Consider the following 15998-nt stretch of genomic DNA (forward strand, 5'->3'; position numbering starts at 1 on the left):
TTTTGATACTAAAATCGAGCACGTATGAAGTAATTATGTATGTTGCGTGGAATATGTTAAAATTATATTTATTCGTATTGGTTTAGGAATACAGGTGTTTTAAATCGAACAAAAGAATTATAAACGTTAAACAGCGTCTCTTGGCTTTATATTTGTAAACGTTTTATCAACAATTCACCTAACTCGTTTTGGCGCGCAATTCGAACATAGTTAACCGCGCTCTTACATTATCTTATCTAATTTATGATTACAGTATCCGATCATCTTTAAGATGATACACAAAATAAAATAAATATTATATATTTACACAAATTTACACGTTGTTGCACGAAGTAAAAACGGACTTTCCTTATTAAAAATTCTTCACGATCTTATAAAAATCGAAACATTCGCAGATATCGAAGTGCTTATCGTTTTCTTCGATCATTATTATCGCAATACAGTGCTAGTTTTTGTCAAGAACTTCTCCTATAGAAGAACGATCCTTCTCAACGTGTATCAATTGTACTTCCACTTCTGGAAATATTTTTATCGTTCGATTCTCTTCAAGAGACGAGTCGTTCTTCGATTATTCGAGGGTTTCTTTACCTGTTTTGGGTAACAGGAAAGACATAAACCCGCATACTAAAAAGGAAGTAATAAAAAATTAATTAGTATATTTATTGTACATACATCCCTGTTGTAAAAATAAAATATGATCTTCTTTATCACAAGTGAAAAGCATGACAAGTTTCGATGGTTATTCAAAAGAGATATTCTTAGTATCCATCTTCAATTTATAAACTTTGACAATTAGTTTTCAATCATTTGCATCATTGATATTTATAAATTTTATATAATTTACTATTCAATTGTTCAATGAATTATTTTGTTAGAGGCAATTTATAATATGTACTTACTGAATAAAAATGCTGCGAATAAAATGATAGGAACCACGCAGGCTAAATCAATCAGGTAGCCGAATACTAAGTTACCGACTAACGCGCCTAATCGACCCATGGTAAGGGAGAGGGCTGCAGCCATTACTCTGAAAATTCAATAAATTCATAGTTTTAGTTCTCAAAAATAAACACCAAAATATAAAATATCCCTCAAAATATAACAATATTAAAAGTATGTATACTACTCATGATATTTAATATGAACGAATGAAATATTCTGATACTGGTTTTTCGGGATAAGCAAATGTTTCGATTTTGCATTTGCACTTGGCATTTGCAATTTGAACCGACGTTTCGTAAACATTGCAATTCACCTTTTCAAGGGAGACCTGAAACTGATGGTTTTAGATCTCTCTGTCTTCGTTTATATTCTATGATGACTCGCTTGACCGATCAAACCGACGAGTGAATCAGTGTCCATTTGGCCTGCTTCGGGCTGAGCCAAATGGGCACGTTCCACGGTATGCAGTCCAAACCTTATGAGAATCTGCACTGTTTTTACAAGTCCCTAAAGAGGCTCATTAGGGAAGTCATAAAGTAGCCGTCCATAATACAAATTTTCCACAACGCGCAATCGTCGAAAATATAGAAACGTCGATTAATTTTTGAAAATTCTGAAAATTATGAAATATAAAAATGCTTTTCATTCCGCGACTGACTCGGTGGCACGGACGAACAAATAGTACGTTATTTTTTTATGTTGTAACGACACGACACGGCGACGATGCAAGTGGGTAAACTATGAGATTATACGATTAAAAGGCGTGTAAACGTGTCTTTCATTATATTGTGTCCTTGTTTTGTCCTCGGCTGTCGCCGATATAATTAACTTGAGGAACGATTGTAAATCACTGGGGATTGTGCGTTTGCTTGTTTCCCTAATAAATAAATCAGAAGAGTGTGCGTGATTGCTCACCTGAGATTCGTCGGAAACATGTCGACGATTATGCAATAGACCAACGAGATACCGAGGGACGTCAGTGCCTCGAACACGCAGGATAATATTAGGTTTTGCGTCGCATTGACCACAAAATAGAAGGCGACAGTCACAGCGCCGGATACCATTAATGACATGACTGAAATTCAGTAGTATCACTCTTAATTGTAGGATGGAACGAGGCAAGAGGTATTTCTTAAAATATTATTCTTATTTACAAGAATGATATTTATTGCACGCATATACAGGTTGTCCTATAACACCTGGGACCTACTTCAGGAGTGAACAGGAGGCACGAAAACAACGAATAAAGTTCATACAAACATGTACCTTATCCGAGCTTGTTTCAATATTATAGCCATTTGTGTTTCAATAATAATAATCCGTAACTGTTTATTACGGTCTATATCATTCAACATATACCTGAAACAAGATCTGATAGGACACGTCTCCATACGAACTTCTTTTTTATTATTTTTGTACCTCTTGTCTACTCTTCGAGTGGGTCCCATATGTTAAGATACATCCTGTATGTATTTATAATTGTATACTTACATACTACTAATACAAATACATACTAATTATACAGTATGTATTTATAATTGTATACTTACTCAAAAAGAACTTGGCGCCGAGTTTGTGCACGAAAATCGGTAGAATAATGGAGCCAGGAATACAAGCAAGTCCTATGTAAACTGTGTGAAGATAAACGGAAGGCGCTATTACAGTGTCGCATCCGTAATCCTGGACTGTAGTTCCATTATCACTCGATAAAGACGATACTATGCAAACCGACGTGGATTCGCCAGGATATTCGTGTTCAAATTGTTCGAATCTATTGAAACAGTTAGATGTTCAATCCCGCTGAGTCAATTAAACAATCGATTTAATAAATCGGCCAGGCGCAATAACTTTTGAAAGGAACATAAAAATATTTTTCGCAAGGAATATACGCACCTGGTGAATAATTCTGGGAACCAAACCATGAGGGTGTAGTAACTACTGGTAAGGCCAAATTGAATTCCACAGGCGAGCAATGTGTTCCTAAGGTACGGCGATTTACAGAGAGCAGCAGTTAGATCACGTACTTCCTTTAAAAGCACCTTTAGATCCTTTCGTTTGTGTAGTTTCAACAACCTCGTGCTTTTGTCTTTGGTTTTTTCTTGCAGTGATTTTACCTGAATGAAGAAACGGATGATTACACAAACAAGACGTTAGAAATAAAAAAGAAGATGATACGAGTTAAGTTCTCGTTAATCAATTAATTTTTTATTAGTTGATTTTAGTAGTTGCTAACACGAGAAACTTGCGAAACGAGAAATTGTTCGTCCTGAAAAGACAATGTCGGAAAATAAATCTAACGAAATCTGAAAAGATCTGGACTAGGTGTTTTTGTGTACTTCATTACCGGGTAAGAGTCAGCGTCTTTTCCAGTGTTCTGCGAGTAGATCCATTTAAATACTTCGAGGGCAGCTTCCGTTTCGCCGCATTCGAGGAGAAATTTCGGGCTCTCCGGGAATGCAAACAACCACAGGCCCAACATTATCGAGGGCAGAGCGCACAGCGCTACGAAGAGATTCCATGATTTAAAGTAGAACATGTCCGAGACGTACATGAAGTTCATCGGTATGATCAGCCATGCTATCACTGAATAAACGAAGAGAAAAAATAGTGATTAAATTGCAAAGCTAATTAGATTAAAAAATCTGATTAACAGTTTTCATAGAACGGTGAATTAATAAAACAGTCTAGGTTATTCGATCATTAATACTTTGAATAAAGTAGTACGTTGTAAGAGAACAATTCAAATTATTCAAATTTCTCACCACTTCGTATTACAATAATATTTGTTGAAGAATATATGGAATGGAACGACGAGCTAAGAAATTTATTTGAATTATCCAAGTTTCCCGCCGCACCATATTGATGCTGTTGTTATTCGCGAAGGTTCATACAGATTTACTTTATTCAATGTTAAGAAGGAATATTACGTATAAATGAAATTACAAGATGAGACTCACGTGGTAATACTATGACTCCGACTGTCCAGAACATTTCCATCCAACAAAGACATTTTTCGCGATATTTTGTCGCCTGAAATTCCCCTAAATACGGAAAACAAATTCCCATAGCTCCGGTAACGCTGTATATATAAAATAAAAGAGTAAAAATAGGAACAAAACGAAAAGAAAAATAAAAAGTGTCTGAGGTGGGGAACATAAGATATAAAGGATTTAACATTCAATTACAGTACACTTACGCGAAACCGTTAAAGAAACGGAATATCAGGAAAACCCAAAAGTACTGGACAAAGGAAGAAGCAATGCCAACAATGCCATCCATTAACAATGTAGCGATTAATACAACTTTCCTTCCTTTGGTATCAGCCAGGCACCCCCATATGTAAGAACCAATCACCATCCCTATGAATAAGAAAATAAAAGTTAGTTTTCTATTTTTAAACTAGTTCTATAACGTATGGTTTACGGTAAAAGAAAGGAATGAGAGAATCGAAAAACGTATGAAATAGTATCATATGGTTTCTTAACTTTGGTTCTTTCCTAATAGATTATTGCTGATAATAAAATAATTTCCACGTGATACACATGCGGCATGTGATTTTCTTCGTTAAACACGTTTCGACGTGTTAAGCGCTGAGCGATAAAAGTTTGAGTAGAAATATTCGCTATGAGTCAGACACCTCCATTCATCAGGAGATAGAGATGTTATAATACCAAGTCTGATCAATAATGCTCACTTTTAAGAGGCTATTCCTTCATATTAAGGAAATTTCATTCGATAAAAATCAAAATTATATATTTCTGACAGGGAATTAAATAAATTTGAGGATTGAACAATAGTATTTTTGATAAATGTCTCAGCGTAGGTTAAAAATTGATCATTGGAAAATATATTTTTTCGTTTAAATTAAATAAAATAAAATTTAAATTAAATAAAATTTATCGTTTAAAAAATTTTCCTGTTAGGAAAACATGGAAACTGATCGTGGGAAAAATTTTTTCTCAGCACAAATTCAAAAATTCTCTAAAAAATTCTCCCTTCTGAATTGAAGAATTCTAAACTTATTAAGCGAAGAAAGTAAAAATACGTAAAGATATTAATTTTGTAAAGATTTTATGGTGCTCACCCAGCATTGGTGATGCTGTTAGCCAGCCTTTCGCGGTGGAATCCATTTCCAGGTCGCATTGTGCTGCTGGTAATACAAACGAAAGTATCGTGACTCCAATGGCGGTATCCATATAAATTAAACCGCAAACCGCCAACAGCATGTAGTGAAATTTCCCGAATCCTGATAAGAAAAATATAATCTTATAAATATTTATTCAAATCTTAAAGAAGTTACAAGGAAAGGATTTATCGTTGCAATCAAGAAACTATTTGATCTTTGATTCATACTGTAAGCTTTTGTTAAATCTTCTAAGAGTCAACATTAACTTGTTTCCAACTTTCTTCTTTTTTCCTGATACGCATAATGGAATAAAAGATAAGATAATCATTTGCAGTCGTTGTCTCGAAAAATTTGCAAGATTTTACGACTCGTAATTTTAACATTATGCTTAAAATTTGACTCGAGATAATTCCCCGATTATCTAAATTTAGGTGAACAATATTTTGATTACAGGATTCTCTCTCTTTCTCGAAGAAGAAGAAGAAGAAGAAGAGGAAGAAGAAGAAGAGCAGAATTTGTGTAAAGTGAGCATTTTGAAAGAATTATTACGACGCCTGGAACAGACGCCTGTTACTGAACTAGAATCAGAGAATGCTACTCTTAAGATGGAAACCGTACAACCAAATACAACAGGGATGATGTCCATAATAGAAATGGATATGCATTTAGATGAGCAAACAAAGAAATTGGACCGAGAAATTCACACAATGAAAGGGAACTTGAACGCGGAACATCAGACAGTGAAGCAAGAACGGATAAGTTTATCGAGAATAAGGATGGATTTACTGTATTATATGCAATAACTAATCCAGGTGTAATGGAAACAACGAAGACGGACCTACCATTTATGTTCAGAGTAGAATTCAATTCATCGACCACTTGTTGGCCAACACCACGTTTGGATGTCATGGTTTTGAGCCAGATTGATAAGAAAAACTGGTTGAAATCCTTAAACTTTATTACTAGGTCAGGAAGTTAGGAAGAGTGCATGAATAAGTATAATAAGTAAGTACTAACTTCTTTTGCAAGATTTAAAATTTTCTTGCAATTTAGTATCTGTATGTGTTAATTAATTACATATGATTAATATTTTGTGATATTACAGAATTTAGGAGAAGAAGATGATAGCTCAGCTATTTCCCAGGTAGTGTTTTAAACATTTTTTTTATACGTGGAAGAGTAGAAGTCTCGTTTTGCTATGGAATGAATTTGGAATGTCTGTGAATGAACGTGGCCAAAGAACTGGAAACATCGATCGAACATAACATCATTTACCTTTTTGCTTTTGGTAAGAATCCTTGTAACGTTTCTTAAAATACAATAATCTTATATTTTTTATTGCATAAGGAAACATATTTATATTTTTACAACTTTCCGAAAACAATATTTGTTTGTCATTTCGTTTTTCATCAAGACGCGTATACTTAACTAATACAAAGAATCCAGAATGAATCGTAATCGAATTATCTAGCCTGTGTTATTTGGAAGCAGTTGGCTCAAAAGGAATTTATATAGCGGCAATAAACTCCTTCTTGGAGTTATCAAAGATTACAGACTTTTCTGGTATACCGGAATTAAATAACAGTCTTACCAGTTTCAATACTTTGTATATCATCATAATACAGTGTATAATGTAAAGTTGTCGTGAAATATGAATTTATGCGTATTGCTGTACTTTGCAGAGATCAAGAGGGTGAAAGTAATTCGAAGATTAGTTGTACGATTTAAAAATAATAAACATTTCTATTTCTGGATTAAAAAAGATAAATTTTCATTTAAGAATTTAAGAAACAATTGATAATATGAAAATATAAATATCTTTTATTCAAGTTTTGCAATTTGTAAATGAGAATTGATTAAGATTCATATATAATTGAAATTTTTTCATCATAACCATAATAGAATTATATGGAGACAAAAGAAATATCGTTCTTCCGCGTGAATCAGCATTCTTCAAGAAGAGTAACAAGTTTGATCCGGTTTTGATGCTGACGTTAATTGTATTTATGCAAATACAATACGTAAATCAAACAGTGCTCTTGAACTAGATATCCCCTGTATTTTACAATCTCATTATTCAAATACTTACACACTTTAAACCATACCACTAGCGTAATTAAATGCAATTGACACTAAAACTACCGATCATTTACGTCTAAATTAAAATGTTAAGAATCAACGTTAAGATATACTTATCATCAAATTTAGTCTCAAATTAACTAAACGAAAAATTTAATTGAAAGAAAAGATGTCATTAAACATATGTAACGTATCTTTAAACAATCCACGTTGGCTGAATATTTAATTAGAAATTGTGATAAATTCAATTCTCATTTGCATTTCAAAAGTGATGATTATTAATCGTGTATATTCCGTACAAGGAAATCATTGATTCGTAGAAATGAGTGTAATCAAAATTATTTTTGTAAACGCAGTTTTGCAATGATATTTTCTATCCCCGTTGATCAAGATCAAATTTTATTATGATAAAGCTTTGGTTTTCTTCGATGATTAATACTTAATCAATACGGAAAAGAGGATTGATTACCTGTTACGGTGATTGCATGCTCGAAATCGGCACCTCCGTCTGCCAAGAAGTCGAGCCCTGTCAAAGACCAAAAGATTTATGAGCTTCTTAAAATATCATGTTTTCTATTGTTATTTGAGGAAAGATCGCGATAGTGTATCAGTGTATCAGTATGTTTCGTGGACACGTGTTTGCCATGGAATTTTTACGTTGAGTAAGATATTTAAAGAATTGATGTTTGATAGATCGTGCAAAGTTTACTTGGATGATGATCGTTACAAATGCTTTTTTGACTTGCTAAATGTTGAATTCTCGCTAAAGTTTAGTACAGTGTTTTACATTAAATCGTATTAAAAAATAAATAATCGATAACATACAATGCAAATTTTATTCGGTAATGATTGGAAACATGTTTTTGATAAATATATTAAAATATATCAAAATTTTTATTTTCATGTAGATACGTGTTCACGATAATGAACAAAGTATTATATGAAGTAATGAATAATTATCAGTTAATAGATCATGCAAAATTATTCCTATAATGTTTCAAGAGATTTTTGGTACATAGAAAAGTGCAATTTGTTGTTAGCGGCGATATAAAAGATTATGATTTATATTTTTCCAATTATTATAGAAATAATTTTGGACAATAAATTAAATGCGACTATATAAAAAATTTTTAATTGGAAAAATTTTAATATAGACACATGATGTTTGATTAAAGTCACTTAATTCGTTATTTTGATTTTTTTAATCTAAATATCCAAAGATTTTTATCATAAATATATTTCATAATCTCTCGAGACGATTATCCTTTGCTATCAAAGAGAAATCAGTGGTTGAGTAATGTTATATTAATAGCTACAGCAATATGTTGATTAGTAATGATGGTATCGCTAGCAAAGCAGTGATAGCAAATACATTAATGGCACTAAGAATGAAATAGAAAAACCGCAACAATATTATCTTGTATTGCAATCAGTAAAACATGTATGTACGGTGATAATATCCATCTATTCTATTATATACTATCATAGATATATGTGATTATGTTAATGTCGGTAATAATAATAATAGTTTATTTTTCAGTCTATCAGCCATCAAAATGAACTCGATTTAGAATTGTTTGTTAATGTCAGTAATCATTACTAAATTTGATCGCAATTGTTTATCTAATAACTACTTCAGAAAATAAAAAGAATTATTAGAAAGACAGAGAAAGCCTCTAAAAAGTGCTGGTGGTGATTCTTACAATTTCTAATTCAAAATCAACTTTCAGACTTGTAACTATTCTTATTTTACTTATTTCATAAAAATTCCACCAACTAATTCCAAACAAATAAAAAAAAAATAAATAAATATGCAGAAGAAAATATAAGTATAAAATAAATCAGTAAATGGAAGAAAATCCATAGAAATATTATTAAATAATTTCGAACGAACAGCAAACTAATATTTCTGAAATTCTTAGCATTCTCATAAACAACAAAATTAATATTAAAGAATCTACAATTCAAAATCAACCCTTAAAGCCATAGCTATTCTTATTCTACATATTCATAAATAAGAAAATGATTCAAGAATCTAAGAATCTAAGAATCTAAGAATCTAAAGATCTAAAGATCCAGAATCAGAAACGTATACAACCACTACTCTCATTCTACCATGATCATTATTATCGTCATCTTCATCGTTATCATTATACGACAGTATTTTCTATATTTTAAATCGTCATGAAAACCTACCCATGGTTTGCGGTTACGTTGCGGAGATGTACGTTAGTCTCTCGTGAAGTGATGAGGTCAGGTGGTGTCGGTGAGAATTCGGGACTCTGGAGGACCCCGGTCGCCAAAGTATAGCACTCTCTGTTCCTTGTTCGTGTTCCACGGTTTTGTCCTCGTCTGCAACCACCGTACGCCACGCTCATTGGTGAACACTCGGTGGTATTTGATCGCCGTTTTTATCGCCCAAGCGAATTTTGGCGATGACTTTCCACCGGGGAGTATTCCCTTTTTATACCCTCACGAAATTCTTCCACCTTCTCGTACAAAATCTTCTACCTTTTATTATTGATCGATAATCGATCTTTATAAAGTTCCTCTCCCTTCGAGTTTCTCTTTGTAAATGAAAGTTCCAACTTTCAAATTCGATGAATTGCAGATACTTCTGGAACGAAATAAAGACGAAGGTTGCACTAGAAACGTCTTATAGTCTTCATAACTAAGTTTTTGATCCAAGCACGACCCTCGGTGGTGAACGAACGACTGACCAAAAAATCGATCGTGCCCCAGCATATATCTCCTCTCTTTTTAGTTATTAGTCTTCTCCCCAGATAAGATATAAAGCTTCGTTTGTCTCTGTCACTCTTACCTGTCTGTTTTTTTCCTCCTTCTTCTTTGTCTTCGCTTTTCCCTCTAGTTAAAGGTACTTGAGGCTTTTGTTGAGAAAAATTTGATCGAGCAAAAAAAGAAAAGAAAAGAGAAAGGAAGCAAGAACGGAAAGAAATCTGAGTGTTCTGAAAATTCCTGATATCCACCCCGTTTGTTTACACAGGGTTTAGTGTGTATGTGTACGGAAGAGTGTAAGTATAGAGAAGAGTATAGAACTGTGTGCGTTAAGAACAGTTTTGCAATAATTGTTTATGTCATACGATACAGTCGTGCACCTAATTGATAAGACAGTTGTAACAAGTATCACGGGATTTCTAATTGCTTCAGATTACTTTGATTAAAATACACCGGTTTACTCTTACGAGGTTGTTTTATTACGTACGAGAATTCTGTCCGCATTATGCATCGGCGATACCTTTATCTGACATGGTCGCCGAATTGAACTTACTATTTTGCATAAAAGCTTATTCTGTTCTTTATTAATAAAGGATGTTATTCTAGCTTACAAATGTATTTGAATACTTTACTATAAAAATCTTTACGGATATATTATGTGTGTTATATGAAACATTTTGAAACTTCATTAGCGACGTTGTAACGAGACACGTTATGACTATGCGCATTATTTAAAATGCATATGATGCAATATTTAAAATCAATCTGAAAATTTAGAAATACATACTTAAATACAGAGTTTGAAATTAATTCTACCAATATCATTAACAATATCCTTTACTTTAATCAAATTATTTATAATTGTTCTACCAATATGGGAATACTAAATTGACTTTGTTTATAGAGTATATAGAGTATAAGGAAAAATCACTGATTAATTACCTTTTCGTCATTCGATGTGTAATACTAAATAACCGAGTGGTCATTTAGAGTTCTTTATGCAAGTTTTCCAACCAACTTCTTAGTTCTTGACTAGTCCTAATTTTTGATAAAAATTGGACTAAATTATTACTATTATTAACACGTTTGCTCCTAATGATGGAAACGTATGTGTCACGAGTGGGTTTTTCGTACTGTACATCTACGTCGGTACGTCTGCGTCATTGATTCTCATCAAAGAAATTTGGAACTGGAAGATTCTTCTATTAGCAAAGTTTTTACACACGTTTAGTATTGTAAATGAATGTATTTTATTTTTAAAAAAGTAGCTACAGTGCATGGTTTCAAATTTTTTTCTCCCATCATTCAACTCTTAAGATCACATTTAATTATTTTTTTAATGTAACCAAAGGAGGTAGCACCATAGTTAGCTACCTAATGATTGGCTTTATAACTTTCATGGGTAGCCTTCTTTGGATTCTATATACATTAATTGACCGGCCCACGTATTTTAATTTTATCTCTTCTAGGAGAAAATGTTAATGCGTAAATTTTTATAATTGGTTAAATGATTATATGACTCTTATCATAACGATCAATTTAAACGCATTAAAACAAATATAAAGACACTCGTTTTTCACAACGTATCCATTTAAACATTAGCGATTATTTGGATATTCGACCTATTTTCAGTAGTTCAATTTCCTGCCACCAGTTGGCACATCGAAATTTTCAGTTTTCCATAATACTGATAGGGCTGCTTAATAGAAGAATTTTTAATAATTTCATCAAAGTAAAGGATATTGTAGAATCAGTTTCAAATTAATAATATAATTGGTAGATCATTTAATATGAATGTATCTTTTTAATTGAGTGTAATTTGTTTGATAGTGCACAAATGTTCAAGAGATTTCGATGCGTGGAATGAAACTGACGACTGACAACGCGTGACGACGTACTTTTTTACTGTATTATGTAGGTATGTATATGATTTATAACGATAAAAAGATAAGCTACATTTTCAGGGTCTGTATGCACGTTGTCCAAATATGTAATAAGATTTGCAGTAAATAAATAAAGTGTTTGGACGAAATTCGGTTAGATGTGTGAGGTAACCTGTTTATCACATAGTATATCATGCTTGGAATGCCATCTACGATTATTTTGCACTCTTTGATATCTAAGGATATCTCATCTAGTTTTGATTTAATATTCTATTTCACGTGATGAAGAATATTTACAGCATTTGTACCTTATATAGATGAATATTGAACACCTTGAACTTATATAACCTAATGATAATATTACAAATGATAATATGTTACTATGAAATAAAACTGTACCCGAAACCATTCATCGCATCAGCTTTGAAAAGATCTGTAGTAATTAAAATTATGTAGAAACAGAAATTTCACAAAAATAACAGATCTTAGCATATTTGTAATTAGCTTTAAAATGATATCTTTAAATGTGAAAATCATATAATTATCTTAATACTATTTGGGCAACTATGGTCAATAAATTTGTAGGCTTTGTACCTTTATTACCTATTACTTTTGCCCTTATGATTTTATTATCCTTTACCCACTTTATTGTAGCCTTTACAAAGTTGGTTTTTGACTTAATCTTTTATCATTGGACATTTCTTAAAAAGAAGACGCGATACGCTAGATCTAATACCAATCTGATAAAAAACAAATACGTATAACAACATGTTATAACATTGACGAATATCATTTAGTTAATCGACAGTTTGTTGAGGTATAATATTACGAAATTAATAATATACGACAGAATTCGATCTAAAACTGTCAAATTTCATTATGAATTGTCCAAAGATGGATGCCACACAAAATTCGTCCAACCGTATCTTTACAACCGGTATTTCCGTCCAAATTTTACCCGGTTATTTCTACAAGCCAATTATAAACGTCACGCATGAAACAGCATATTGCATTTGGAAATCTCGACGGAATGTTTAAGCAGACAGTAGTACGAGTGACTGAAGAAAACATGACGTTTTATCGGGGCCAAGTATGACGGAAGGGATTTTTCGATAATACGCCCACAAATATGTAGTAAATCTTATAAATGAGATAGGGATATAGGTAATAATAGTTGACATTTGTATATTGGTTAAATTAACCATTCGTGAGTAATTTTAGCTACATTAACATCTTGATTACCAGGTGAGCAGTGTTTTTAGATATTTCGGAGGGAGCAGACATCTTAAGTCCCTACTTGATACTTGTAATAAATTGATCGATAAGAAAATGCAAGTAGCTATATCAATATATAAAATTGTTCGTTTTCTTTCAAGTGGTATAAATCCCACTTTTATTGTTTCGAGACACTTAAGAGTCTGAAACCTAAGCTATTTGAACGTAATAATCGTTAAGATATTAACGAGATATTTATTAATAATAAATCTTAATGTAATACATCTTAGGAATACAATTTATACTTATGTTTATCTTGTTAATGTATTGCTGGTGTGTTAGCGTAATCGATGTAATAAAAGGAATTAAATTTTTTTATTACGAAACATTTAAGAGAATGAGTAGCTAGATATAGCGATATAAGAACATTATTAGCTATCATATTCCTCATCTTTCATTTTGTTTCAATTTAATTGAATTATTATTTTAATTTCATTATATCCATTCAATTTTATCAATCAAATTTCCATTGAACTTATACTTTATAAATTCTTTTGTCTTTCATTTCATACTATTTCGTATAATCTTTTAATTAAAGTCCGATACGAAATCCCAGTTAAAACCCCAGATTATTTCTTAATTAACTTAATCTCAGACTCTATTCTATTACATTTCGATTTACCTATAATTCAATTTTGATCTACATAAAAACAATACAAAAAGTATTGGCATATATCCTTACTTCTCACTGAAGTGATTATTTTATCAAATTTCATAGTACCTAATTTTTCTAGTCATATGAATCACAACCAAGTGCAATTAACTCTTTGCCTCATAATATTGAATTACATATATGGTATGTTTTATGGATGAAATACGCGAAGACAGACCGGATTCAAATTAAAGTACCAAAGTATCAAATTTCAATGATATACTTTCATTTTTTACTTTCATATTGCAAGACCGTGATCACTGAAAACACATCGCGTACAATAATTCAATGTCTCGTTTCAACGATATTCGTTTCAACAGCAAACAGATAAAAGCTAAGGCTAGCAGAAGATTACAAGAGGTTAATCAATATGCAAATGCTATAATAAATATAGTTGTCTGCCGATACATTTTATAGCCACTGTACTTATTATTTCATGCTGTAGATATCAAATTTATATTATTTCATAGATAACCCAATTAGGTCTAGATACATTTGATACAATTTTCTAGATCTTTCATTCGAAGCAAGATCACGACAGTTTATGTTGTTACTCCATATGTTTCTCCGATAAGCCTGTTTACGGCTAAATGAAAATGATGACGCGTGGCTAGTTTTATCCAGATAATAATCGGTCACATCAAATCTAGTCACGTCTAGGTCAAGCGTGAATAAGTTGGTGCATATTTTTTTGATATAAGATTCAGTTATATTTCTTCTATTATAATATGCGAACTATTGACAGTTACGTTCATTGTGTTAACACCTATTTACAGATGTTTTTAGTGAAAAATTCAATTGTTTATAACTTGAAAAATAAATTTCAAGCGATATTTTTGCATATTAATACTCATCTTCATTTAAGTGTCTAAAATCTGAAACTGTAGTCCTCCAAAGGCGAATGTAAGGTAACATTAACTTTGTTAAAAATATCTGTACAGCGATCGTAAAAACAATATAAAACCACATAAGTCTGAGTAATTTACAATATCAACGATCATTATGTACGCTTGTTTTCCCTGATTAATGCGTATACAATGTAGCGTTATAAGACTTATCACTAATTATCGTCGATTATGTCGCGAAAATCGCAAAAAGCGGAAGTTTACACGATTTAAAAGCCATAAACCACAAATCGATTAAACAGGCTACGTTATCGTTTCATGGAATTTGTAAGATCGACGACTTAGCTGAGCTAACAAAACATGTTTCCATTCTCTAAAACACAATACTGTTTCAGCGTCTTTTTATGAAATTTTCTAGATATTTTATTGAATTCTTCAGACATAAATTGATTCGATGGAATTTTTTTTCGAATCGATAGAAATCTTATTTAAATTTTATTTATTCGAACTTTATCTTGATTTTACTTGGATCTTAAGTCGTAAAATTGGAGATTGTTAAATGGGTTTTTTTCTGTAATATTTCAGTATTTTGTTTTCGTATCGTACTCTTGTTGATCGAGATCGTTGCAACATTATCACAGAATCGTACGGTTAAAGTCCCCGAATTAGAGAGATTTATCTACTCTCTTATCGAGCTGGAATATGTCGGTAGAGTGGATCGAACCATTAAACACGAATATCTTCGTTTGCTTAGGAAACGAATTTGTCAAGTTCGAGTTGATACTTGAACGAAAATTTTGTTTCTCAAATGAATTGATAGAAACAATCGAGATATTAATCGAGTGGCAATAAAACGAATATTTGTTATTTTTAAATCGCATTGTACGATACTGAGTCATATTGGAGTTATTCCACTACAGATTCATACATTACATACATACATCAGTGTATAGTCGTAGATTATGTGATAACTACAAGTATACTGATTTGTAAATTTCGATGGAACATTATTTTAGACTGTTCAATTTTAGTTTATGCGATTTTTGTAGAACCAGGAATTGGTAAATCCAACTTCTTTGTAATATTTCCCTTTGGATTAGGTTGCATTAGGAATTTACAGTGATCACGAATCCCAATCATAAAGTTTTATACCAAAAGAGCAAACCACCGAAAAAACAGAGGACGTTAATCAAACTTTTTATTTTCTAATTACCTCAAATAAGAAAAATCCAAAATCTTTTCTTCTTTGATGTCTTTAAAACAACCAGTTCTTCAAGTTTTTTCCAAAATATTCGAAAATGTAACAAATTCAACATCTTTCCTCTCTATCAAATCTTTCTTTCTTCACTACATTTGAGAGAATCACTAGAAATTTTTTCGAAACACCAAAAGAAACAAAAGAAGGAAAAGAAGTAGAAAATATATTTCTACCGTAACAACGTTTCGCATAACAAACATGT

The 15998-nt window shown here is 31.9% G+C and overlaps 2 protein-coding genes across 3 annotated transcripts in view; one reads left to right on the plus strand and one right to left on the minus strand.

The window, feature by feature from the left end:
* Window positions 1–52: 52 nt before the first annotated feature.
* Window positions 53–11714, minus strand: LOC126873868 (synaptic vesicle glycoprotein 2B-like). Of its 2 annotated transcripts, XM_050635188.1 has the most exons (12): window positions 9969–11714; window positions 9344–9764; window positions 7617–7673; window positions 5027–5188; window positions 4139–4301; window positions 3900–4021; window positions 3287–3525; window positions 2836–3056; window positions 2493–2713; window positions 1858–2017; window positions 900–1027; window positions 53–624 (listed from the first exon to the last, which is right to left on the minus strand). In XM_050635188.1, exons 2-12 carry the CDS (start codon window positions 9345–9347, stop codon window positions 569–571), a joined length of 1533 nt encoding a protein of 510 aa, XP_050491145.1. In that variant the 5' UTR covers window positions 9348–9764; window positions 9969–11714; the 3' UTR covers window positions 53–568. The 2 variants fall into 2 exon arrangements, with proteins under 2 accessions (XP_050491145.1, XP_050491146.1); XM_050635189.1 differs by lacking the exon at window positions 5027–5188.
* The window catches only part of LOC126873866 (proton-associated sugar transporter A), a 44402-nt gene continuing 34709 nt past the window's right edge, over window positions 6306–15998 (plus strand). The window contains exons 1-2 of the mRNA XM_050635183.1: window positions 6306–6356; window positions 11714–11801. The gene's annotated coding sequence lies outside the window, so the exon portion shown is untranslated. The remainder of the gene's footprint in view (window positions 6357–11713; window positions 11802–15998) is intronic.

This window comes from Bombus huntii, chromosome 15, assembly GCF_024542735.1.
Source record: "Bombus huntii isolate Logan2020A chromosome 15, iyBomHunt1.1, whole genome shotgun sequence".
NCBI classification, from domain to species: domain Eukaryota; kingdom Metazoa; phylum Arthropoda; class Insecta; order Hymenoptera; family Apidae; genus Bombus; species Bombus huntii.

Bases quoted from the DNA above. Each gene is read 5' to 3' on its own strand.
- LOC126873868 (XM_050635188.1), bottom strand. The intron at 3,057-3,286 runs GTAATGAAGTAC...TTCTTCATTCAG, and splicing joins AAGACGCTGACTCTTACCCG to GTAAAATCACTGCAAGAAAA. The intron at 2,714-2,835 runs GTGCGTATATTC...CTGTTTCAATAG, and splicing joins TTCCCAGAATTATTCACCAG to ATTCGAACAATTTGAACACG.